General features: G+C 38.6%; 1 protein-coding gene across 5 annotated transcripts in view; it reads left to right on the top strand.

Annotated features, from left to right (window-relative positions):
- RGS12 (regulator of G protein signaling 12) overlaps positions 1-27,742 on the top strand; it is a 424,812-nt gene that overhangs the window by 173,803 nt on the left and 223,267 nt on the right. The window contains exon 1 of one of the 5 annotated variants that reach the window (XM_029591986.1): positions 20,421-20,565. The exons of the other annotated variants lie outside the window; for them this stretch is intronic. Within the exon in view, the coding sequence (XP_029447846.1) occupies positions 20,500-20,565 (66 nt within the window). The 5' untranslated portion in view covers positions 20,421-20,499. Of the gene's footprint in view, positions 1-20,420; positions 20,566-27,742 lie in introns of those variants that run through there. 5 annotated transcript variants of the gene reach the window in all.

Genomic DNA, 27,742 nt, shown 5'->3' with positions numbered 1-27,742 from the left:
ACTGATATTTATTAGGGTGATGATTCAGAGGAGCTGAAGCAAATCATGGTGAACCAGAAAGATATAACAGAGTAAACTGTCAAACTAAAGAGTGACAAATCACCAGGACTGGCTGGTATACACTCCATATTTCTGAAAGAACTAAAAAATATGAAACTGCAGACTTATTGCTAGTAACTTCTAACTTCTCATTCCAATCAGCATAGCATCTGAGAATTGGAGGGTGGCCAATATAACTCCCATTTTAAACAGGGTTGCAGTGGTAATCTGGGAAATTACAGACTAGTGAGTTTGACATTTGGTACTGATCAAAGTGTTAGAAGCTATTCTGCAGGGTAACCTGCACAGAGCAATAGTTACCTTAAGAATATTTTAAAAAAGAGTACTGGGTAAACTGGATGGACCACGTGGGTCTTTTTCTGTTGGCATTGATGGCCATCTAGGTAGAAAGAGATCAATAGACCCGAACCATCATAGATTTAGCAAAGGGAAGTATTGTCTTACAAACCTGTTAGATTTGTTTGAACGGGTTAATAAAAAATGTGGACAAGGGTAAGTCAGTTAATAAGGTGTATCTGGATTTTCAAAAGGTGCTTGACAAAGTCCCTCATGAAATGTTTATCAGGAAATTAGTCATGGATTGATAACAGGCTAAAATATAGGAAACAGAGTAGGACTGACTGGTCATTTTTCTCAATGGAGAAATGTAATTAGTGGAGTTCCCCAGGTATCTGTTCTGTAACCTGTGCTTTTAAATTATATTTATGAGTGATCTGGAAAAGGGTGTGATGAGTGAGGTTATCAGATTTGCAGTCGACACAAAAATATTTATAGACATTAGATATTCTGCCTCTTACCAAGAATGGCTTCAAGACGGATTGCAATCAATTAAAAACAGATTAATTGTAATTAAAATAATTTACAGTAATGTTCAGATTTATAGTAAAATAGCATTTGGAATCCAGGATCTTCAAGTCTTTAACTGGAAATACAGGAAAAAGAAAAGGGGAGAGTGATCTGTGCGGGTTAGACTTGATTGAAAAGCCATGCCTTAGCTTTTACTGGGACAAGTTGTAGGATTAGAGGTACCTTGTTTCAATCAAAGCCACCTATTTCAATGGATTAAATGCGTGTACTCTTCCTATCTATTTAAAAAAATATATGCATACATATTTTACATGTAAAAGTAAAGTAGGACTTACCTTGTGTAAGTTTGCCAATTTTAAAACATTTGCGCACACATGAAATTACCCATTTTCCTAATTAGTCCACTTTGGCCAGTCCTCTGAGTCATCGAGACCTTCCGGGTTCTTCAGCCTGAGCTCCCCCTAGTTTACTCAAACCTCCCACCCAATCCGTACTACACAAGCATATTTAATGTCAGTTAAAGGTAATTAGCAGGTATAAAAATATGCAAGCAAATTGGCAGATATACACGTCTTTTAAAATTGCTACTTGCATGCATGTTTGCCCTGCTCAGGAATGCCTCTAGACTGCGCCTTTTTTATGTGCATATAGGTATGCACAAAAGTGATAATACGCGTGTATTTTCAACTTTTATAAAATACAGATTACGCGAGTATAAGCTAAGCATGAATTTGCTAATTTTTATGTGCGTAAAGTTTTGAAAATTCATTTTTTAGTATTAGTGCCAAATCAGATTACACTGGAAGACTTTCACTCTCCCAGTGTAAAGTTAAAGAACATCAACAGATATTATAATACTGTAGATCTCTGCCTGAACTACTGAAGGCATAAATATTTCAAATATCAAGAAATAGTCTCCTATAATATGTTTGAGGACAGAAGAAAAACATCTAAACTATCTGTAGGATAAAGCTCTCCCTTCTTCATAATTGAATTGATTACATTTAGAGATTTATTATGTTAAACTTCACGTTTAGACTGGCTATCCAACACCAAATTTAGCAGTGAATTGACGTCCCCTTCTATAAAAATAGGTATATCTGCAATAAAGAAATCTAGTTTGCCAAACTTTGAAAGAATTCACGGGAAACCACTGTTAGAGCATATATACTTTCAAAAAGTATCTTTTTCCTTACCCAGAGTTATGTCATCTGTAATCCACCTCCCTCCAGTATTCAATGTTTGAGAAATCAGTTTAAGGTTTGAGGATTACATAAACAAGATAGCCATTTAGTTTTCTCCATTGCTGATGAAAACCCACATTTCTTGACTCTCCTGTCTTCAACTTTAGCGATTCCTTATAAAAGAGATGTTTCTTGTTTTAATATTTTTAACATGAGGCGTATTATTCCTGCTTTGCCGATTGTTGCCAGCAGGTTTAAGCTGACCTAATTGGGGGTCAGCTAGCAGGGTGTTAAACCCCTATATTCAATAGCATTCAATCTCTGCCAAAAGGCCACCCTCAACTCATAGCTCAGAACCCTATTTAACACTACACGATCTTAGTCAAAAGGCTGAAAGCAATCTTGAAACATTATTAATATCATTTAAAATCTTTTTTGATTGATTGGGTGATTCATTTCATTCACATTCAGAATCCTCTCTTAATTTAGATGCAGGCATCATTCTGACATAAGCTAATGATTCTTCATTTTTATGCATCCTTGTTTAAATCAAATTTTATCCCAGATGATTAAAACTCAAGTCCATACAACATTGTTCTATCAGTAAACAACATACACCAAATCTTTTGTGATTTCTGTAGTTGAATCCTCCCAGAACAAACTATTAACTAAAATTACCCTAAAACAAAAATCTAGACCCATGAATTGCATTCAGAAGACCTGTAAGATGAATCTGCTATTCAACCTTTTGCTTCATTTCCTAAGAAATTTCTGTAAACCATCACACATTGCAAATAAACCAGCGGAATGGTGATCTTATTTTCAAAATAAAATTCACTTTTATAGGGACTTAAAGATATGAATTTATAATCTGCAACTGTGTTGGTTGACCCTCATCGGTTGCTTGTAGAATGAAACGTAAATATAAAATTGGAACATTGGTTCATAAGCTTTTGGCCTTTGAATCTACTTCCTGGGCCAGTGTGATGCTTTGGATATATAGCCCGACAAGAGCTTTGCGATCCTTGCAGAGGGGACTATTGGATATTCCGACAATGCCTCATGGTCATCTAGTTGAGACGAGGGGATGACATTTTCTGTCTCTGCTCCAACTTTCTGGAGTTCATTGCTACAGGACTTGCATCTTGAGCTTTGTCATAAAACATGGCAAAGAATATATGACTCTCAAAACGCTGCAGCATCTGAGGACAATTCTTTTCTCGGCAAACATTAAAGCTTATCGCTGAGGTCTTTTCCCTCTGAGTTTAACCACCAGTCACACTCCTTCCATCTATTTGTGGACCTATGCTGCTGCTTCAGACCAGTGATATTTAGCTCCTGCTTCAGATAAGTACCTATGAAGTTTTATTTGCATATTTCTAAAGATCAAAAAAAGTTACAAGGGTATTTCACCTGTACCTTAAAATCATTATGAGGAATGATATTCTTTTGAGATGAGCCATTTTTTGAATGACCGATGGTTAGACATTAACGTTCATTGTGATATTAGTCATTCAAAACTAATAATGCAGTCCTTGAACATATTTGATGGTCATTCGTTCTCAAGAAGTCAAATTCTGGGTTTTTCTACATTTTATGGCAAGTAAAGTAGGATTCATTTATTGTTCAGTTTATTCTACTTTGGGTTGATTGTTTATTGTGTTGATAAAACTTTCAAAAGCATGCTAAAACATATTTGTTCAGGCTGACTTTTTATTAGAGATGGGTTCTCAGGAACTTGAGTTTTGCATTTTGTGATTGATGTGACTAACCTTTGTTGTTTTATCTTGTTTATGTCTTTTTATTTTATTATGTATGTATGTTTTGTTAGCTGTATATAGCCTTGGCACAGGCAGCATACAAGTCTGCTAAATAAATAAATACAGTGCTTGGTAATTCCTCATTAATAGGAAATAATTGCATTTTAGAACAGAGTTTCCCAGACCTGTTCTGGGTACTCCACATCCACAATGAATATGCATGTGATAAATTTGAATACCCTGCTTCTCCAGTGCATGCATATGTATCTCATGCATATTTATTGTGGATTTCCAAAAAAGCCAACTAACTTTGGAGTCTACAGAACACGTTTGGGAAGTTGTGCTTTTAGAAAAAAGGCACAGATCTTTTTCTCACAGATCATGAACTGGGGAAGTGTTTCTGTAAATTCTCATTTTTAGTGCCACCAGTTGATTGTATAATTCTTTCCCTTTAGAAAGTAGCAATGAAAATATATTCTACATCAAACGATCAAGCATTATCATAGGTTCCAATTCTGTGGGTGCTTGAGCATCCCCGCTGTTGAGCAGATTCCTTCACTCTGTCCATAAAAGGGTAGATTGTATTAAGTTTAGTACCCCCAATTGTTTTGAAACATTGGCTTCTCTGAACATTATTGTATTGTACATGAATGGCATTTAGTTTAAATAGATGTTACCTTCTTAACATAGCTTCTGACATAGCACCCTTAGCTTGAGCATGCATGTCACAGTTTATTTTTTATGTCACCTGTCACTTAAAAATCAACTTGTGTTCCTTGGGCAGGTAACTAGCTGGTCAGCTTTAGTTTTGCTTATAAGTCACTATGAGGCCTATTTATTAAAGTGTGTTAAAAATGCACTATTTCTCTCCCCCCTCTTAGTAAATATAGGATTTACTAAAGGGTATTAAGCCCTTAATGAATCTTGTGTTTGCACTAACAGGCTTTATTGTAGTAGTAACATCCTCATATTACCATCCCCCCCCCCCCCCCCCCCCACCGGGCTCTGGAGGAAATTGAGGCAGCTAATTCCACTGTAATCCCCAAAAACAATTTATTCCAGGCTAGCTGCCCCATTGTGCTCCGGGGATGGCGGGACCAAAAGAAGTGGCCTGCTGATGACCATTGGGAAAGTTAACCTCACTTCATGAGGTGTAGTAAACATTCTGAGGCTTATCACGATCTGCATTCAGCCATTTTTTCAACTTTTTATATATATTTATATTTACTCTTCAAGTATATTTGATATTTATAACTTTAGTTGTAAACCTCTTTGCTATTATGGAATTGCAGTTAAGAAAATAAAAAAAACCCACTTGCTATAGCAATGGATTTTACATACAGAAAAAAAACCCACATTAAGCAATATAGAAGCAAACTGTGCAAATCCAATTAAGTCTCCAATTTTACATGGAGAAATAGAAGGGAGAATTCCATTCAGAAAAAGAGAGAAGTTTTATCCAAAAAGATTATTAAAAAGTTCAAGAAAAGAAAGGTGAAGAAATGCTAAATTAAACAGTTAAAGCCATAAAGTATTCCTTTCATTTCTATACTGGATATCTGCACTACGGTTATGTACTGTATCAGGACCCTTGGAATCAAGAAAGCTCCTTAATTGCTTAGGGTCAAAGAAAATATCTGTCATATCTAAGTGCTTTATCATTCACTTTCAAATACAGCGTAAATAAAATTCTCCTCCTAAGGAGATTGCCTCCTGGTGCAACTGTCTTGCTACTATGTTCAACTTTTGAGGCTTTCAGTTTGGGAACTTGTTCTCTGAATGTACCTGAGACTATCTCAACATGACCCATTTTCTTAGAAATAGTTTTCTTCAGGGAAAAATTTGCTTTCCAGATTATCTCCAGTGTGATGGTGTCTGACCCCATCTTCTTCCAAGTAGTGGAAGAAGAAGATGGGGTCAGTGACAAGGTCACAGTCACTCCTGACGCCAGAAGACTGTTAGTACTGCCTGCTGGGACTGGACCAGAAGTCTGATCCACAGTCTTCAAAACTGGGTGGGAGTGCTGATCTTTGTGACATCCTTCACTGTGGCATATGTCCCTTACTTTTTAGCTTGGATCTCGTGAAAGCTTATCTGACCCTTCTAGCTGCTCAGGTGCTTAACCATAACTGTTGTCAAGACTCCCGGTGCTGGAGTAGCTTTGTGGACCTCAGGGTACAGGGAGACCCTCCCACTTCTGGCTGGGATGATGCTTCTTCATCAGATGCAGCATCAAGCACTGTCAGTGAGATATTTGCCACTGCTGGGATCGCAGACTGTCAAATAGAGGTCTGAGCAGTTGAAAGTCTCCTGAGAGAGGGTTCTAACTTTGCTCTTTCTTTTTCCTATCAGCAAAAGTATGAGGAAAATAAAATTAGTACATCAGCTCAATCTTGGAATCTGTGCTAAGCCATTTTAATAATGAGCTACTTTGCATGTATTTGCTTTCCATGTAATCAGTAACTTGTAAGCATATTACCAATAGGTAATTACCAATAGGTGCATTAAGCATCAGTTTTGGCCTTTAATGTGTGCTAATGTTCTTTGGTGAATGGACCCCTTTGTCAGTGTCTAAAAAGCACTTGAACTGTAAAACAGATTGATGATGGAATCAGGTCCCCTTTCTGGATACATTGAGCCAATAATTTTTATATTGCAAAAAAAAAGGATAAAGTTATTGCATTTAATGACATTTGTAACTTGCCAGTTTTAAAAAGTCCAGACAGGATGCTATGTAAGCTCACCAAACTACTAGATTTTCTTTTAACAAATTTTATAACCATGTTAAGTAGCAGAAATGTTAGTTTTTAGGTAAGCGATTTCTTTTTTTTCCTTAATCTCCTCATTTCCTCTTATTTACAACCATACTCTCTCTAGGTTCTGCAGCAAGTCTCTTCGGAGACATTTCTTTATAACTCTTTATTTAACAAATCCCCCCCCCCCCCAGCGTATACAAACAAAATGTCAAGAAATCTCATGCCATACAGCTGCATAAAAACAACATAGTCTGACATAGGTATGTGGAGGTATATACAGAGAAAAACACAAGCAAAGTGAAGCTAATAAATTGTACTTTGTCTGTTAAGACTACGGCTGTACATTGAATTCCATGTATAGGCCACAAAATACGGGCCATTACTCCCTGCCCGTTAATCATCCACAGCTTGGTGGTATTGGATCCATTAAAGGGGAAGTATAGACTATTTAAGTATCAACATATTAAATATGAAAAAATTAAAATTATATTCAGGACTGACTACGTTTGGACCGCTGATTATACAAGACCCAGTTGGCCTTCATTGAACACTAATTATGTTCTAAATCCAAAGGGTGGTATGATGGTTCTTTTTCAATAAGTCTTTACATATTTGTAATAGATCTGTGTTCCAAGTATCAATGAGGGATTGTGGTGTGCAGTTCCCAAATTTGTGCTCTAGAATACCATGATATATTAGCACTGTACCTTTAATTAAGGTCACTAATGTAGTTCTCCATACCATTTAAGGTTCGCAAAGTCATGCACCAGCAGCTGAAAGGTGTGTAAATCCTCATTTTCCTAAAGCTGGGACAAAATCACCAATCCCTTCTCTCTCCATTCCTTAAAAATAGGAGAATACGTTAAGCTAGACAAAATAGGATTACTGTACAAGGGGGAGATTGGTGCCAGCATTGCATCATCTTGCCCCAGATACCAATTAAACTGTTACCAAATTTGTAGAGTATGCACCAACATAGGGTTAGCTCTGCTTGCTCTGTGATGCTGAGGCAGGAAAGAGAATACAGCTAGGTTGACCATATCGGAGAAAATTCTTTTTCACTCAACGTACAATAAAGCTCTGGAATTTGTTGCCAGAGGATGTGGTTAGTGCAGTTAGTGTAGCTAGGTTCAAAAAAGGTTTGGATAAGTTCTTGGAGGAGAAGTCCATTAATGGCTATTAATCAAGTTTACTTAGGGAATAGCCACTGCTATTAATTGCATCAGTAGCACTTAGTGTTTGGGTAATTGCCAGGTTCTTGTGGCCTGGTTTGGCCTCTGTTGGAAACAGGATGCTGGGTTTGATGGACCCTTGGTCTGACCCAGCATGGCAATTTCTTATGTTCTTATGTTCATGCTGTTTCCAGTGCTAACCAGGGAGTGCCATTTCCACAAAACCAGGCCTGAAGATAGACCAATCTAGCCACCCAATAATAAAGGCAGAGCCATTCCCCCCCTGCCTACTACTCATCCATATTTCACAATCTAATCCTGGCCAGTTTATAATGCCTGGGGGAATAAGTGTAATTTTTGTCCAGCGGGCAATGTCATATTGAGATATCAAGTGAAAAGTATCAGTGAGATCTTTTGTGCTGGGACAGAGAACAAGACCCTCCAACCTCAAAAGTCCTATCTTGAGCTGGGTGAGTATCAAAAAATGAAGGCAACAAACAAACAATGCACAAATGTATATAAAGAAAGTAACAATATATATGAAATACAATTTACATATTTAATTACAAAAAATCTTCAAAAATACACAGTGATATATAACAGTTAATAAAGCCTCATTACGTAAACAATTTATCTTAATTACATTTCATATATGGGCTCATTACTTAAATCATTTCACATACCTTATATTATGTTAACTCATAATTAAATCAAATTACATACATTACATATATCACCTAATAAATTAAATCGCTGGATTACCATCTAAAATGTTTAACAAATTTCATACATCACCCAATATATCCAGACACTCAAATACAATCCACAACCATCCCAACACGTACCATATCTCACATAAACATCCACTCTAACTTAAATAACCCCAATAAAACTTGTGAAAATCATGATATCCAAATGTTATCAATACAGTATTTCTTGTCAACAGCTTCAATAAAAGCTTTTAAATATCTTCAGTAATCCAAAATTGACTTTTCGATAATTCTTATGACCCCATTTTTATATAAGGATGATGTTAATCCGACAGAGAATTCTCCATTTTGCCCGAAGAAAAACGGGCTTCATCGGGGGGGATTAATGCGATTTAGCCGCACACAACTATCTGTGTGATGGGCTGAAGAAAGTTGTAAGGCCAATATCACAGGAGTTCTTTAAATGGATGCACAAACTTCTTAATATAACATTTCCTCAAAATATAAGTTTGTAGTCCAGCGATGACAAATACCAACGTTAACTTCCAATACATACTTGCCTCTTAATTTCAGGGTAGCAACTGCTGCCATATTGACATAAACGGAGCCTCATATTGCCTCATATTGAAGTTATGGAAGTTACCTTTGGTATTTATCATTGCTGGACTGCAAAGTTATATTCTGAGGAAATGTTATATTAATAAGTTTGTGTGTCCATTTAGAGAACCCCTGTGATATTGGCCTTACAACTTTCTTCATCTCGTCACACAGATGGTTGCGTGCGGCTAAGTCGCATTAATCCCCCCTGATGAAGCCCTTTTTTCTTCAGGCAAAACGGAGAATTCTCTGTCAGGGTTAACATCGATCCTTATACAAGGATGGGGGTCAATATTGCTGTTGCATAAGAATTACCAGAAAGTCAATTTTGGATTATTGAAGATATTTAAAAGCTATTATCGAAGGGGTTGACAAATATTGTATTGATGACATTTGGATGATGATATGATTTTCACAAGTTTTATTGGGTTTATTTAAGTTAGAGTGGTTGTATATGTTTGTATGGATGTCTTGAAATATGATACTATTGGGATGTTGTGATTATATTTGAGGGTCTGGATATTTTGGATGTTGATGTGTGAAGTTGTTTGTTAAAAAAAAATAAAAAAATAATTGATGATAGTCCGGTGATTCAAAGGATTAGATGATATATGTAATGTATGTGATTTGATTTGTTATGAGTTAATATAATGTAATGTATGTGAAACAAGCCAATATATGTAATGTAATTAAGATAAATTGTTTATGTAATGAGGCTTTAATTATCACTGTGTATTTTTGAAGATATTTTTGTAAATATGTACATTTATTTCATATATATTGTTACTTTCTTTATAGACATTTGAGCTGGGTCAGGGTGTTCATTCCAATCACCGCCTATACACAAGTTATCAAAGCCAAAGAAAGTGTAGCATCGGTCAGTTTTTGTTAAAATGTCTGCTGATCAGTATTCTGACCATATACTGTACATTCACTAGTGTAAGTTTAGTAGAATACACAATACAATCAAGCATAACATATCTCCCCTCAGTATCCACCTCCATTGTGTGTACTTGCAGGGGCAAATTTTTATTAATTAATATACAAACTCCCCTACTATAAGAGTTGTAAGAGGAGGAATATACTGCCCCAACCCAACCTATTTTCAGTTTCTTATGCTCCTGCTGTGTTAGGTGTGTCTCCTGCAGAAAAAAGATTTGAGTATGAGATCTACGTGAGAACTGTAGTATATGCTTCATTTTATAGGAGAAGTGATCTCCCTAACATTAGAGATCCAACCAACCAGCACATTCATGTTTAAGGGCGACAGCCAAAAACATAATACAATAACTTATTACGTATTTTTGCATATCTGATCCACTGAAGAGGAAGAAAATATTGCCTTGCCTTAAGGAAGAGTAACACACACAGCAAAAGCATTGTACCCACATGTTTAACAAAATAAACAAGTAATGCAGCCCAAGCAAAATTTCAGCATGCTGATTTTCTCCCCTAAACACCTTACCCAATGCTAAACCAGTCCCACCCCCCACCCACCATTTAGCCGTGGTCGTGAGGAAGGCCAAACAGAGCATCCTGTGGTGATCAGCCTCGCTCAGTCTCTTCTGAGACATTTCTTAACATTGATCTGTGGTCAGCGGAGGCTGCTATAGTAGTAGCAGCAGCTGTCTTCTCTCCTTCCTTAGGCATCAAGTACGTTACCTCTAATTGTGCATGACTCCTACCAGTCCCATCAGACAACACAGCCTTGAATGAATCTACTATGCTGCAGTATATGATATTATAGTCAGCTCAAGGAGGGGGGATTTTTAATAGGAAACTGCATTTTAGAGTGCACAGATGCATTTTTGGGAGCCAGACATGTTCTTTTAAAATACAGTTTGACAGTATTCCCTTACAGAGCCTTCTGTGGGTTGGAATTTGGCCAGAACACTGGGCAGTGAGGGGAGGGGAGGAAAAGCAAGAGTGGGAAATGAAAGGGGGAGGGAGGGAGAGAAAGGAGAGAGAACTCGCTTCCTTTCCCTCTCTACCTTCCTCTCACTGCCCTAAGGTCTGGATCTCGCCACAGACCCTGTAGTCACTAAATCTTTCCAAAGAAACTGTTTTTTGCCGTAGAATAAAAATGATCATTTGTATTTGTCAGAAACTATTTTGAACATGCTGGAAAAAAGTTTTATTTCAAGACATAAGTGCTTTATCATGTCGACTGTGTTGACTTATTGCCACCTTAATGGGAAATTCTTTTTTCAGTTATATAATCATTTCTCAAATAACTGGGTGTAATGTTTTGCTACTATAAACCACATTGGTAGGGAGTCATTGCCATGTGTTTTATTTATTTGCCATCTGCAGGCCATCTTTTACAGAAGACTGTACCCAGTGAACTAAAGTAGTTGAGGACAGACCTAGCTGTTTGATTCCATAAGCCAAACAGCAGAGTTTTGCTGCCCTTGCCAGAGGTGTAGTGTGCTGTGCAGAAATCTAGGTTGGCTTGGCTGACCTACTGACCTAAGCCCCTTTGTACTATGTTCTGGAGGGAGCTAAGGGTTATATCACTGCTTTGGGCTTTACCACTGTAACATATGGCTGTTTGAAGCAGATGGAGGTTAAGGGGAGAAAAACTATTTCTGTATATGTATTAAGAATACTCTTCTGGGTTATTCAATTAAAAATAAGAATACAAGAACATATGTTAAGTACCTCAATTCTGTGTCAGACCAAGGATCCATAAAGTCTAGTATCCTGTTTGCAACAGTGCCTAATCCAGTTCATAGGTTCCTGGTAGGGTCCCAAATAGTACTAGATAATTACTTGTTGCTTATACCCAAGGATAAGTAGTGACTTTCCTCAAGTCTACCTGGTTAATAACAATATATGGACTTTTCCTTCAGGAACTTGTCCAAACCTTTTTTTAAACCTAGCTACGCTAACAGCTTTTGCCATATCCTCTGACAGTGAATTACAGAGTTTAAAAAATATTGTCTGATTTGTTTTAAACTTCATAACTTTGTAACTTCATGGAGTGTACCCTAGTCTTTGAAATTTTTTGAAAGAATAAACTGATTTGCATTTATCTATTCTACTCCATTTATGACTTCGTAGTCTAGCTTATCTCTCCTCAGCTATCTCTTCTCCAAGCCATGTCTTCTAACCTGTTCACCTTTTCCTCATAGGGGGTCGCTCCAGCCCCGTATCATTTTGTTTGCCCTTCTATGTCCCTTTTCTAGTTCTGCTGTATCTTTTTTGAGGTATGGCTACAGAACTGAACAGTAGTGTGTTCACATCTTGGAGCAAAAAGAGGTATTATGATATTCTTAGTTATATTCTCATTCTTTTTCTCATAGTTCCCAACAATCTTTTTTTTTTTTAACTGCTGCCACACACCGAGCTGAGGATTTCAATATATTGTCTACGATGATGTCAAGATCCCTTTCCTGGGTGTTGACTCCTAATATAGAACCTAATATCATGTCACTACAGTTTGGATTGTTTTTCCCTATGTGCATCACTTTGCACTTGTCCACATTTTCATTTTATCTGCTTATTTGGTTGCTCAGTCTCACAAAAGTCTGCAATTTCTTACAATCTGCTTGTGATTTAACAAATTTCATCACTTCTTGTTGTTCCCTTTTCCGGATCATTTATAAACATGTTGTCCCGAGGTAGTCACCTGGAGTAGATCTGAGCCTTGGCTGTAGGCATCCCACACTTTTATAAGCAGTTTCACTCTGCAGGGTTCTCCAGCAACAGTGTCTCTGTGGTCCAGTTGGAGGAGTGAACTTTGTGGCTTAGTAAATAGTCCACTTTGATGGAGCTCTGCCTGTAGCAGTCTTCTTGGGGCTCAGCTCCGGGAAATAAAAGGTTACCATGTATATTCCCCCTTGCCATTATTCGCTGAAGAACAATATTTCACCTTTTAATCCCCTGAGGGCAACATTTCTCCTTTTCTGCAGATGTCTGGACACCGCAGCAAATGCTCTCTAAACTAGTGGTTCTCAACCTTTTTTTTGGCCGGGACACACCTGACAGATGGTTCTCAAATGCGTGAAACACTGAACATGTGACCATCATGGGGCTAAATGTAAACATGCACTCTGCATCCACAGGAATCCCCTCAACCCCCAGCAATGAGTGCAGAGCAGATCTAGGGCATTACCCTGTACAACTCGCCATACAAAAAAGACAACATGTTTATAAATGATCCAGAAAAGGGAACAACACATAACCTCACCCCCTCGCCACCCTCTTCCAATAGCATCCACCCTCTCCCCCCTCACTGAAACCTCACACCCTAATCCACTCAACTTTCTCAGTTAATTCATAGAATATAGCTTCTACACAGAAACCTTGTAAATAGTTTTATTTTTCGTTCAATCTCTTAGCTAATTCGCCCTACTCAAGGCTTATAGACCCTTTCTCTTTCTCTACTCTCCCATCCCTGTTACATGTAACTTTATTCATCTTCTTAAATTATGTTAATTAACCCCGTTATCTGTAAACTGATGTGATATGCAAATGAATGTCAGTATCTAAAAGTTTTTAAATAAATAATATTCTGGTTCTGATGACATCTCAGTAAAAGCAAAACAAACTCCCTTTACTACCAGGCACAGTAGCCTTCCTTATGAAAAGACAGTAATTTACCACTAATGCATATCCTACACAACAAATAAGATTGATACAAATGTCTACATGCTAGTAAAATACCTCACCTTGGTCACACACCCAGAACTGACCTTCACAAAGTACAGAAAAACCACAAATTATAAATATGGAGACAGAAACTGGAATGGAAAACAAAAAAAGCCACTCTGCATGCAGTGCGAACCTGGAGAAATGTAAAGAGAAATATAGCACCTAACAGACTCTCAGTATTTGCAATAGTGCACACAAACTAACCTGCACAAAGTTACACCTGTGTTATGGAACACACTCAACAGTAACAACCCTATCTAAGAAATACAACTATTAAACCAGGCCCTAAACACTAATACATTTCCTGTTGGGAAAACAGAATAAGCCAAGGTGCTATAGAGCCCCACACAGAAATAATTGTAAAGCTATACTAATACATGTTACAAAACTAATTTGCTACTGTCTGGAGATAATACCCTTATTCAATAAGCATACACATGGTTACTGTGACTCCAACATCGCTCTAAGCTACAACAGCAAGAGGAAATGTGGAAAAAAGGATTCGCACTCACAAAGCGGGGAGTAGCTGGCTTGTTACGGCGGTTACTACCCCAAACCAAATAAGCCTGATACTTCACGTTCAACCCATATCCAGCATAGCTCTCTGCTTCAACGGCAGGGGAGAAGAAAAACTGATACTTCACGCATATCCAGCATAGCTCTCTGCTTCAACGGCAGGGGAGAAGAAAAACTGATACTTCACGCATATCCAGCATAGCTCACTGCTTCAACGGCAGGGGAGAAGAAAAACTGATTCTTCATGCATATCCAGCATAGCTCACTGCTTCAACGGCAGGGGAGAAGAAAAACTGATTCTTCATGCATATCCAGCATAGCTCACTGCTTCAACGGCAGGGGAGAAGAAAAAAGGATTCACACTCACAAAGCGGGGAGTAGCTGGCTTGTTACGGCGGTTACTACCCGAAACCAAGTAAGCCTGATACTTCAGTTCAACCCATATCCAGCATAGCTCTCTGCTTCAACGGCAGGGGAGAAGAAAAACTGATACTTCACACATATCCAGCATAGCTCCCTGCTTCAACGGCAGGGGAGAAGAAAAACTGATACTTCACGCATATCCAGCATAGCTCTCTGCTTCAACGGCAGGGGAGAAGAAAAACTGATACTACACGCGTATCCAGCATAGCTCCCTGCTTCAACGGCAGGGGAGAAGAAAAACAACCAATAAGGGCTGAATAACATAGTCTGGGTAAAACAAATAAGCATGGGTGTAGCTTGCTTATTGCGGCGGTTACTTCCCCTACTACCCCTAACTAATCAAGCTTGATATTTCACTTGGATGCACCTCCATCACTGCTCTCTACATTAATGGTGGGGGTGGAAGGGAAATAGAACCAAAGAGCTAAGAGAAACAGATAAGTATGAGAGAAAATGTGTGAAGCTCGCTGGGCAGACTGGATGGGCCGTTTGGTCTTCTTCTGCCATCATTTCTATGTTTCTATGTTTCTATGTTTCTATATAAAACAGCTGCTGAACAGTATAATTTTCAACAATTAAAATCTCATAAAAATTATTAAAACATGTCCAAATATCAATAAAATATTTCAAAACAGCAGACATCGCATAATACCCAATAATTAAAATTGCAGTCAATCAAGAAAAATAAATTAAAAAGCCACCTTTACTTACCCTCTCCAGCAACTCTCCTACTCCTTTCCCTTCCAGGCCAATAGCACTTACCAGAAGTAGCAAGGCTGCTGAAGCGCTGTCATCACAGTCCTCTTCCTTAGCACCCACAACCAGTCATTCACACACACACACACCCCCCTAATTAGACCCCACGACCATTCTAGGTCTCTCTCACACCAATCATCTTCCTGACCAGTCTCTCTCTCTCACACAGAAACACATCACCGCCCTGACCAGTCTCTCTCTCAATCACACTTTTGGTCTCTTGTATACAAGCTCTCAATCACACAGAAATGCTCTCGCACCCATTCACACCAGCTCTCACCCAGGCACCGATTCATACCCACAAGCTCTCACCCAGGCTTCCATTCACACCCATTCACACAAGCTCTCACCCAAGCACCCATTCACCCCCCCCCTACACACACACACACAAGCTCTCACCCAAGCCCCCATTCACACCAGATCTCTCCCAGGCTTCCATTCACACCCACACACACAAGCTGTCACCCAAGCACCCATTCACACCAGCTCTCACCCAGGCTTCCATTCACACTCAGACATACAAGCTGTCACCCAAGCACCCATTCACACCAGCTCTCACCCTGGCACCCATTCACCCCCCCCCCCCACAAGCTCTCATCCAGGCACCCACACACACAAGCTCTCACCCATTCACACCCACAGATAGAAGCTCTCACTTAGGCACCCATTCATACCCACAGACACAAGCTCTCACCCAGGCACTCATTCACACTCACACACACAAACTCTCACCAAAAACGTCTTCTTCCTTCACTGCAGGGATGGGCTCCAGTTCCGCCACGGCTTTGCTCTGGCAGGCCTTCTTTTTTCGCCACCATGGGGATGGGCTTCCCTTGCTTCATCAGGGTTTGACACTGCCATTCCTCCCACCCCACCCCCAGGCTATGCGATGCCTGCCTCACTGGCAATCATAGGCTTCCTCCCTTCTTCCTACTCCCACTGGCAGGTAGAAGGGAGGAGGCTTCTGAGTGGCCTGCGTGGGGTCAGGCAGAATGAAGGAGACTTCCCATTGGGTAGTGGGAGTAGGAAGAAAGGAGGTTTCCAATTGGCACACAGGGTCTGGAAAAAGGGAGAAGGAAAGTACAACGGGGTAGTCTGACACCAGGAGACGCGACACATCTGCCGGTGTTTGGCGACACACTGGTATGTCATGACACACTGGTTGAGAAGCACTGCTCTAAACTACCTGACGGTAGTTTTGTCCACAGTCTTGTACCTGTTCACATTTTCTTTTTATCAAAACCCTTTCACAAACAAACCTAAATTTAAGCCCACTCGAGTCATAGGGAAAAAAGGACAAACAAAAAAGTCTCTGCACTAAGACACCTTTAACAGGCCTCTTAGGCTCTAGCACAACTCACTTCTTCTCCCCACTGCTGTGCTCTAGGCAACAGTCTTCCCAGTACTCCAAAACCAGACAAAGGCAAACATAGAGTATGCTAACCTCAGTCCACTTCCATCCCCGTTTAGGTTTTTGCTTCCAGGTAATCCACCTCTATGTCCTCCTCCTCTTCTATGAGTCTAGTTGCCAATTTAAACTCCCCAGCATCCCCTTGTACTTCTTCCTCCCTACTCATGGGCTCCCCTGTGCATGTCCAGTTCCCCAGGGTTAGGCCCCCCCCCCCCCCCTCGGTGAATGGCCAGCCCTCTCTCCCTCTTCCCATTGGTCTGCTAGAGGATCTAAGAGCCTGGGAAATGTAGTTTCCCTCCTGTCTCTCTGAGGCCTTTGCTGTCTGGAGTTGCCTCTGGCTCTCCCTGGGGTAATCCAGTCTGGGTTTTCCTTACTGGGTAAACAGTGAACCTCATCACAATGTTTAAAAGCACTGATCCCAGTATAGAACCCTGTGGCACTCCGCTATTTACCTTCCTCTAATGATAAAACCTACCATTCAGTCCTCCTCTCTGTTTCTTGTCTTCTAACTAGTTTTCAAGCCACAATAGGATATTGTCTCCTAACCCATGACTTTTTAATTTCCTGAGAAATCTCTCATGAAGGACTTTGGATTTTCAGAAGGCATTTTACAAATACACTATATCCACCAGCTCAACATTATTCACATGTTTATTAACCCCTTCAAAAAATATAGCAGATTAGTGAGGTGAGACTTCCCTTGAGTAAATCCATATTGGCTTTGTTCCATTTAAACATATCTTTCTATATGTTCTGTAATTTTATTCTTCAGAATAGTTTCTATGATTTTTCCTAGCACTAACATCGGGCTCACTGGAGCGCTTTTTAAGAATGAGCATTACATTGACCTCTCTCCATTCTTCAGATAGAATAGATGATTTAAATGCTAGGTTTGAAATTCCTAGTATAGGTTGGCAATTCCATTTTTTAGTTCTTTCAGTACTCTGGAGTATAAACCATCTGGTCCAGGTGATTTACTAATCTTTAGTTTAAGGTTTGTCAGGTTCACCATGATTTGTTTCCATTCCTCTGAATCATCACCATTAAATACTGTTTCTGGCATGGGTACCTCACTAACATTCTCCTCATTAAACAGCTAAGCAAGGATTCTTTTATTCTTTCTGTTATGGCCTTGGTTTCCTTAAATGCCTCTTTTACCCCTCAATCATGTAACAATCCAACCAACTCCCTCACAGGTTTTCTGCTTTGGATGTATTTGAAAACCATTTATTTATTTATTTATTTAAATTCTTTTACTATACCGATACTCAAGACGAGGTCTTATTGTACCGGTTTACAATAAAACAGGGGAAACCAATTAACAACAAGTAGAAGGTAAGTTACATTAAACAGGGAACGAAAACATGGGAGATGGAAGACAGGAAAAGATTTTAAACAATAACAACTGGAGAGTGATAAAAATAGTCAACTACAAGAATTAAATAATCAACTAAAAACTGTAGAGTAGTGAGACTTAAACAGAGATTTATCCTGTTTAAGTCTCACTACTCTATACTAAAAACTTCTGTACTAAATATAACTCTATACTTCTATACTAAATAAAACTCTATACTAAAAACTCTATATTAAAACTTTGCTTCTATACTAAAAACATGCCAGTACTTATGTTTTTTCTTATTTTTCTTCAATTGGATCTTCTTTCTATTTTTTTAAAGATGTTCTTTTGGCTATAATAGCCTCTTTCACCTCACCTTTTAACCATGCCAGCAGTTGTTTGGCCTTCTGTCTTTTTTAATGTGTGATGTGCATCTGGTCTAGGCTTCCAAGATGGTATTTTTAATTAATGTTCATACCTGATGTAAACTATTAAACTTTGCAACTGCACCTTTTTAGTTCCCCCCCCCCCCTATTTTCCTCTTTATATGATGGTTGCCTCCCTTTTGAAAGTTTAATGCTAGAGCAGTACTTTTTCTTAATGTTCTCCCTCCTGTTTTTAAGTCAAACTTGATTACATTTGGATCATTATTGCCCCGCCAGTTACTTTTTGCAGCAAATCATGCATTTCACTAAGGATTATATCCAAAACTGCTCCCCATCTCATTGGTTCCTAGACCAAATGCTCCATGAAGCAGTCATTTATTTCATCTGGAAACTTTACTGCTTAGCAAATTCTGATATGACATTTACTCAATAAATATTGGGGAATTAAAATCTCCCATTATTGTTGACAAATTTGTTAGCTTCCCTAATTTCTCTTAGCATTTCGTCATCTGGCCAGGCAGATGGTAATATACCTCCATGCACTACTCTTCCGTATCACACTTGGAATTTCTGATCATAAAGATTACATAGTGCATTTGCTCTTCTGCAGGATCTTTATTCTGTTTGACTCTATGCCATCCTTAACATATAATGCCACTCCTCTACCAATTTGATCTACTCTATCATTGCAATATAATTTGTACCCTGATATCACACTGTTCCATTGGTTATCCTCCTTCCATCAGGTCTCTGAGATGCCAATTATCTCCCTCTTCTTTCAGTACTATACATGCAAACTCTTCCATCTTTTGGCATTTGCATACAGAGATTTCAAGGTATGCCTTTTCTTTGTATTTACAACTTTCCTAACAGTTGATAAGGATAATTTGGAATCTTTTAACACAGTCTATTATTTACTTAAAGGCTACCTTTCCTATATTGAAACCTCTCTAACTTCCATGATTTGTTAGTATCCTTCAAAGATACTTCCCTCTGAATCATGCACTGTGTGACTTTCAGCTTTCCCTCCATGTTCTACTTTAAAAGCAGTTCCATCTCATTTTTAAATGTTAGTGCCAGCAGCCTGGCTCCTCTCTGGTTAAGATGGAGCTCATCTTTTCAGGATAGGCTCAGTCTTCCTCAAAATGTTTCCCGTTTCGAACAGATCTAAAGCTCTCTTCCTCTCAGAATTGTTTCATTAATGCATTGAAACTCTGGAGCACTGCCTGCCTCTGGGGTCCTGCGCATGGAATGGGGAGCATTTCTGTGAATGCGACCCTGAAGGTTCCAGATTTCAACTTGCTATCTAAAAGTCTAAATTTTGCTTCCAGAACCTCCCTCCCACATGTTCCTACATCATTGATACCCATGTGTACCATGACAGCCAGCTCCTTCCCAGCACTGTCTAAAATCCTACTGGGATGATGCGTGAGGTCTGCCACCTTCACACCAGGCAGACAAGTTAACTCTCAATCCCCAAAACCACCAGCCATCCAGCTATCTACATTCCTAATGATCAAATTGTTTTCTTTTTAAATCACACACCTAACTTTTTTTTTTTTTAAATCAAACATACCCTGAAAATTAACTTAGCTTTCTTTTTTAAATCAAACACACACTGAAAATTTACATAGCTTTCTTATTTAAATCACAACAATAATTAGATAAGACAAAAGTATTGTACTTTTCTGACTTGTTTATAAGAAGAGCTGAAAACCAGAATCCCAGCATGACTAATACTGTATAAACTGGTCTTTCTTACTTTGAGAGATAATTAAGTTTTCATCTGAATCTCTTGTGAACTGCAGCTCCCTGCAGTGTCCTGTTGCCAGGGGTAACATACAGGGTGTAAAATGGAACTTCGTGCTAGATGCCTTTAAACTTCTGACATGTAGAGGCATGGTGCGGTGCTTAGTGTAACCTTGTATCTTTGAGACGCTTTCATTAAAAAGAAAACAGTCTGCACTGAATGAATATGATAAGATTAAGAAGAGGATTTCTAAAAAGAGAAACTGCTGTTTGGTACGATGAGAAGGTAAGGCATTTCTAGATCACGGCTGGTTAAACCCTGGGTATTGTCACACTGAAAGATTAATGGAGAATAGAATTCTAGGTTGTTTCACTTTATGCAGGGCAATATTCTATCCAAAAGTTTTCCTGTGGTAAAGCAAGTTTTGTTTTTGTTTACCAGTTTGGAAATTGAGAAGATCCTTGAGAAGTAAAATAAGTGTAGTTTTATAAGTAAAACTTTAAAGTGGCAGAGTGTTATCTTTGTATTACTACTAGTGCAGCTACTTATTTTTTATAATGCTGTTATATGTAGGCAGTGCTTTATGAATATACATAAGAAACAGTTTCTTCTCCATAGTACTTACAGGCTGGTCAAAACAAATATGCAAGACAAAAGAGACTTTCTGAATCTAATTTAAGAAAAGTGTTCAAAGCAACAAGGCTATGATCGGAAGAATTAAATCTAATTCCAGTAGAGAAAAAGCAAATTGCCGCAGCTAAGATCCATGTTTTTTTCTATGATCTTACTGTTGCCTTGCTTGGTCAAAATAGAAAGCTCAAGGTACAGCTTGTTTTAATAATTAAAAAAAAATAAAAAAAATCTCCATTTCTTTTCTCCCTCATTGCACAGGGTGTAAGTTTTTCTGAAGTCTGAGAAGTAGGAATATCTGAAGAAACAGTATGTTCTTCTTTTAATGGGACAGCATAGCTGTCAGAATGATTTGTAATTTCTAAAAAGTTGTTCCCTCTGCCTACATGGATGTCTTTAGTGTATGAGCAAAGTGTTTTTTGTTTTTTTTCTGTCTGTGCAAGTTTTGTGGTGCTTAGGTCACCTGGCTCCTTTCCAGGAGTTTTGAAAACCATTTTGTAAAAGAAAAAAGATTCAGATGCAATTTGTAAATATGTAGTACAGCTCATACAAGAAAAAACCATGGACAAAATAGATTTAACAATTAATGAAAAGCACAAATAAACATAGATCAAATCATCTTTCTGGTAGTCCTGAGTTTTAATAGTATTTCATTCACTACTACTTGGTAGTATTGAGAGAGCTTTTTTTTCGGCATTAACCATACTTATTTAATTGCCTTGTTTTTAATGGACTCTGATCGATTGTTCAGTTATTACAATTAAAAAGGGTGTGCAGAATGCTGCTGTTCTTCTTAAAGTATGTTGTCAAAAGAATGCAAAAAAAATGTAAATGTTTTAAAATCCTATCAAGATTTGATGAGAAATGGAAAAAACCACCCATGGTGCATCTTTAGGTATCTTTGTTTGCTTTTTTAAGGCCCATTATGTTTTGGGTATTACTTAACCTGTTTAGGAAACGTTATATCATGTCCTCTGAAATGTAACAAGCACAGAATGTGCAAATGTGGTCTCCCAAAATAACTGGCCACACGGTTTTACCAGCAGTAAACAGTAAAAACCCACCTGAATTTTAATACTGTTTTATCAAACATACCTGTGAGCTGCCATTCTTATGCCTTACAAACTATAGAAGAGGTGGAAGTGGGCAGTGGTCAAAAAAATCCCATTTCTGCAGGTAAAACTGCATTTTATATATGGAAAATTTCCCTTTTATTAAGGTAAAATTTTGAAAGGGACTTCTGTGGCCATAGTAGTGATTTACCAGCAGAAATGGCCCTTTAGAAAACTGCATGACCAATGTGTGTGTAAAAATACCGGGGAGACGTTCTAGGGGGTGGAGTCTGAGGTGGGTTGGGACTTATAGGCATACATTCTGATTTTAAAAAATATATGGAAAACTATGGGCCTCATTTGCCAATATCGCATTGGTTTGGGCTACATTGCCAGTATATCGCGGTTCACAATGTCTCCTAACAGGACTCTCTACCTGGGTAACATCAAGCTAGGTGGAGAGAACATTGCCCAAATCTCATCTTGGAGTGAGTTTCCTCACTCCGTAGGTCATCCAAATCTTCACAAGAGACCACTGTTCTGTTCGTACGTCTCACGTTGAATGTGAAAGTGGCCCCCAACCCCCTACACTCTTACCTAAATCCCACCTCGAGTTACTAGGTGGGCCACCCATAGGGATACAAATACCTGTCTAGGGAGGAGGCACTATAGCAAGGCTCCCTCTCTCTCTCTCTCTCTCTAACTGCTGTTAGCGCGATTTGCGGAAGGAATTATCACACGCAGTAACTCCTTGGAAAATGAGGCCCTATGTGCAGCAAATGATGTGCACGTAGTTTTGCTAGGATAACTGGCAAACTCGATTTAAGCACATGCCCCAGTTTTCAAAGTGGATTAAAGCTATATGTGTATTTATTTATTTAAAACACTTTTAGGCCGCTCTAACCTATGACTAGACAACTCACAGTGTAAAACATTCATAAAAGTACAGAAATAGTAATAGACTTTATGTACACTGTGGATTAGTGGAATACAAATTTGCTGAAATAAAATAAATATTGCTAACCCAGAACTTTTTTTTTTTTTATTATTGGTTGCCAAATATGGAATCATAGAAATCGGACGAGAATCACCCTACTTCCTTTTTTCTAATGGAGAGCCTGTTTAAAAGATTAACCATGTGGCCATATACTTTCTTGTACCTAACAGCCTGTTTGAATAAATTAGTTTTTAGTTTCCTGAATTTTGAGGCATTTCCCTGTTTTCCCAACAGAAGTGGCAGTTGATTCGAAATTTGTGGCCCAGCTACTGACATTTTTCCCAAATTTCTGCAAGTCTAATTGTTTTAAAGCTTGGGTTAATTTATGTGGGATGTTACAAAATTACCATCTGTATAGTACTTCAGTATTGTTTCAAAATGCAGTTTGACATAATTTCACCTGTTTAATTTATTTATTAGCTCATATTAATAATAATGAGAGATAATCTAATTAAACTGCTAACCCTAAACCTAGGAATCACGAATATTACTCCATCAGATGAAGTATGAGACCTAGAAACTCAGACCAAAATGTTACTATGAAAAAGCATATAAGCAAATTAATTAAAATAGGATACTCCAAACTGAGAATATTACATCGACTAAAACGCCTATTAACAATACAGGACTTCTGCACTGTATTACAAACACTCATATTTTCAGACTTAACTACTGCAATTCACTTTTACTAGGCCTCCCCTCAAGTGTAATAAAACCACTACAATTACTGCAAAATGCATCTGCAAGACTCTTACTGGGGACAAGAAAATTTGAACACATCACTCCATCACTGATTGCCCTGCACTGGCATCCTGTACAATGAAGAATTCATTATAAAGTGTTACGCTAATTTTCAGTATTATCTACAGTATTGATCCATGCTTGTTAGGAGTAACACTTCAACCCTACACACCAAAGAGAGACCTAAGATCACAAAAAGGACTTCTAATGGTCCCCTCCACTCAGAACACACACCTAACACAAATAAGAGAGCAAATGTTTTCAATAGCAGGCCCCAAGCTGTGGAACTCACTGCCAGAGCCATTTCACCAGATAACAGAAAGAGATGTCAAGCATGAACTGAAAACATGGCTCTTCAGAAGGACAGACGATATAACGTAAAATGCCTATATGCTGATAATTGCAAGCCAGTACAGAGGGTAATGCTAGATGAGTGAGCAATATATAATGAATGATATAAAGGGTATTATTAGAATTAGAATTTGTATTTACTGCTTTGCTGAAATAGAAAAATATCAATATGAACCAAATTATATAGTAGCTACTTTGATATCCTAGAATATTTATTACTATTATTATTATTATTTATTGTTTTTGTTATACCGAGTTTCATGATAGGCATCACATCAACCCGGTTTACAAATAACAAGGAGTGTAAAGCATAACGTAACGTAAAAAACAATATTTTCAATAAGAACCTTGAACTTTAAATACAGTGAATCAGAAAAAGGGAGAGGGAAAGTTACAAAAAACAAGGAAAATAAACTTGGGATGGAAGGGGAGAAATTGAACAGCACAATATTTACATTTCAGCCTATTGATACATTAGAATAGCAAGTGAAAAAATAAGACTATGAAACGGTACATAGGTAATCAAATGAATAAATATGACACAGTTGTGAATGGTAATAGTATGATAAATATTCAGCAGGAATTAGTGAGAGAGGGTTTGAGGTTGGTTGATTCGTGTTTACATTCCATTATTGCATACGAGTTAGTGCTAGTGAGAGGAGGTTTTATTCAAGGCTTGTAAATGCTTTTTTGAAAAGCCAAGTTTTTAGTCTTTTCCTAAATGTTAAAGAGCATGGCTCTTGTCTCAAATCAGGTGGGATCGAGTTCCAGAGAGCTGGACCTGCTGATGAGAAGGCTCTGAGACTCAAGGATTTATGTTGGTAGATTTTGGCCTTTGGAATTTGGAGTGACTCTTTGTAGTGTTCCCTGATAGGCCTGGCGGAGGTGAATTTTTTAAGCGGTATTTGTAGGTCGAGTTGCGTGTGTTGGTTGATAGTTTTGTAAATGATGTTAATGGTTTTGTACATGATTCTATAGTGGATCGGAAGCCAATGGAGGTTTTTGAGAATAGGTGAAATGTGGTCAATTTTCCTGGAATTTGTAAGGACTCTGGCTGCAGAGTTCTGAACCATTTGTAAAGGTTTGGTGTAAGAAGCTGGGAGGCCTAATAGTAATGAGTTGCAATAATCTAGTTTGGAAAAGATTATTGCTTGCAAGATTGTTCTGAAGTCCTGAGTGTGAAACAGCGGTTTTATTCTTTTCAGGATATGTAATTTGTAGAAGCAATCTTTGGTGGTTTGGTTAATGAATGTTTTGAGGTTGAGACGATTGTCTAGGATGGCTCCTAAGTCTCTTACGTGGGTTGTTTGAAGGAGTGTGGGTGGTTTAGGAAGTGTGTTATTGTTTTCCGGTGATATGAGCAGGAATTCTGTTTTCGAAGCATTGAGTACAAGGTTTAGACTGTTGAGGAGAAGTTTAATTTCTAATAGGCAACTGTCCCAGTATTCCATTGTTTTTGAGATTGATTCTTTTATAGGGATTACGATCTGTACGTAGTCTGCAAAAAGGAAATGTTTCAGGCTTAATTTTGTAAGTAGTTGGCAGAGTGGTAGCAGGTAGACATTGAAAAGGGTGGGTGAAAGTGATGATCCTTGCGGCACTCCTCTATTAGAAGGGTGGTATTGGGATTCTTTATTATGAATTTTGACTCTGTATCCTCTGTTTTCTAGAAATGTTTTGAACCAGTTTAGTGTGGCACCTGTTAAACCAATGTTTGCCAGCTGTTTTAGAAGAAGGGCGTGGTTGACGGTGTCAAAGGCCGCCGAGAAGTCAAGGAGGATTAGTAAATATGCTTGGCCTTTATCAATACCAGAGAGTAGGTAGTCCATGAGTGAAATTAGTAGCGTTTCGGTGCTTGCGGCTTTGCGAAAACCATATTGGTTTGGGGACAGAATACTGTGGTCCTCTAGGTAGTTGGATAGTTGGGTGTTTACCAGTTTTTCCATGATTTTAGCTATAAATGGTAGGTTGGAAATAGGGCGGAAGTTGTTGGGATCACATGCATTTAGATTTGGTTTTTTTAGCAGTGGCTTGATTGAGGCAGTTTTTAGGTCATCTGGGTAGATGCCATGTGATAAGGAGCAGTTTATAATATCTGCTAGGGTTTTTGCTATTGTGTCCGGGATAAGAAGAAGCATTTTGGTAGGGATTTGATCAAATGGGTGTGATGACGGTTTCATTCTTTTTAATACATTTTGTATCTCTGTGATTGTGATGGGTTCAAAGGCATTAAGCTGGATGTCTTTATTTTGGGGAAGATATGTGTTATCTGGAGACGTAGTGTTTGGAATCAGCTGATTAAGGAGATCCGATATTTTTTTGTTAAAATGAAGAGCCAATTCGTCTGCTTTAGTCTGGGCTTGTTCGGATGGTATATCTGGAGTGATAGGTTTAGTGAGGCTAGAAACGAAGGCGAATAGAGCTTTTGAGTCAAAGCTGAGATGATGAACCTTTCGGGCATAGTAGTCTCTTTTGATTTTCAACGTGGTACTTTTGTAAAGATGGAGTGATCGTTTGTAATCAGAGAGTGAGGCTGGTGAAGGGGCTTTGCGCCATTTTCTTTCTTTTTGCCGAAGTAATTGTTTGAGTTTTCGTAGTTCATCATTATACCAGGGATGTCGTTTGGATGTATTAGCAGACCTTGTTTTGGTTGTCAGTGGGCAGAGAGTGTTTGCTATAGATTTTGTTATTTTGGACCAGGATTGGAGGGCAGCGTTAGGGGTAGATACTTCAATGAGTGGTAGATCCGAGGTTAGAGCTTTACTTAGATTTTCCGAGTTGCAAGGTTTTCTGTATAAGAAAGAGGGTCTTGAGTTGAGTTTGGAGTCTGATCGAGGTAAGGAAAAGCTGGTGGAGATTAGAGAGTGATCTGACCATGGGACTTTTTTGCAATTTGGTTGTTTTGTAAGAGAAATGCCAGTGTTTGTAAAGAGTAGATCGAGCGTGTGGCCTGCTTTGTGGGTGGGTTTATTGATTTGTTGTCTGAATCCCATCGCTGACAGTGCGGTGAGGAGGGCTTCACAGTTTGTAGAGAGGGGAACTTTGTCAACATGTAAATTGAAGTCACCCAGGATTATAGCAGGGGAGTCAAGATTGAGATGCAGAGTTATGGTTTCGATGATAGGAGAGGAGTCTGACTCTAGTAAGCCTGGAGGGGCGTAGACTAGCAGGATTTGGAATTGTTCTGATTTGAACAATCCTAGTTCTAGTTTAGTTACTGTACTGATGGGGTGGTGTGAGAACCTTAAGGATTTTTTTGCAGCTAGGAAGATCCCCCCTCCTCTTTTTTTTTTGTCTTGGGATGGAGAAGAAATCGTAAGTCTGCGTTGGTAATTGGTTAATGAGTGTGATGTCCGTGGATTTGAGCCATGTTTCTGTTATGGCGCAAACGTCTGGGGTTGTGTCCTGCAGTATGTCGTTGAGTATAAGAGTTTTGTTGGTGAGAGATTGGGCATTGAATAGGATTATGGTGAATAGGGTGAGGCCTAGTAACTGTGTAGTGGGGGAAATCATGATTGGGATGAGTGATTTGTAGGTGCGTGGTCGGTAGTACATTATTGTTCAGGTTGGATCTGTGCTGGATGAGTGCTACTGGAGCTTGGATGTGCTGCTAGAGACTGGATGTATGCTTCTGTAGCCTGGATGAGTGCTGCTAGAGATTGGATGCGTGCCTCTGGAGACTGGATGAGTG

The sequence above is a fragment of the Rhinatrema bivittatum genome, chromosome 1 (assembly GCF_901001135.1).
Source record: "Rhinatrema bivittatum chromosome 1, aRhiBiv1.1, whole genome shotgun sequence".
Classification (NCBI taxonomy): Eukaryota; Metazoa; Chordata; class Amphibia; order Gymnophiona; family Rhinatrematidae; genus Rhinatrema; species Rhinatrema bivittatum.
The sequence above is the reverse complement of the archived record's forward strand: the minus strand, read 5'-3'. Positions and strand labels throughout refer to the sequence as shown.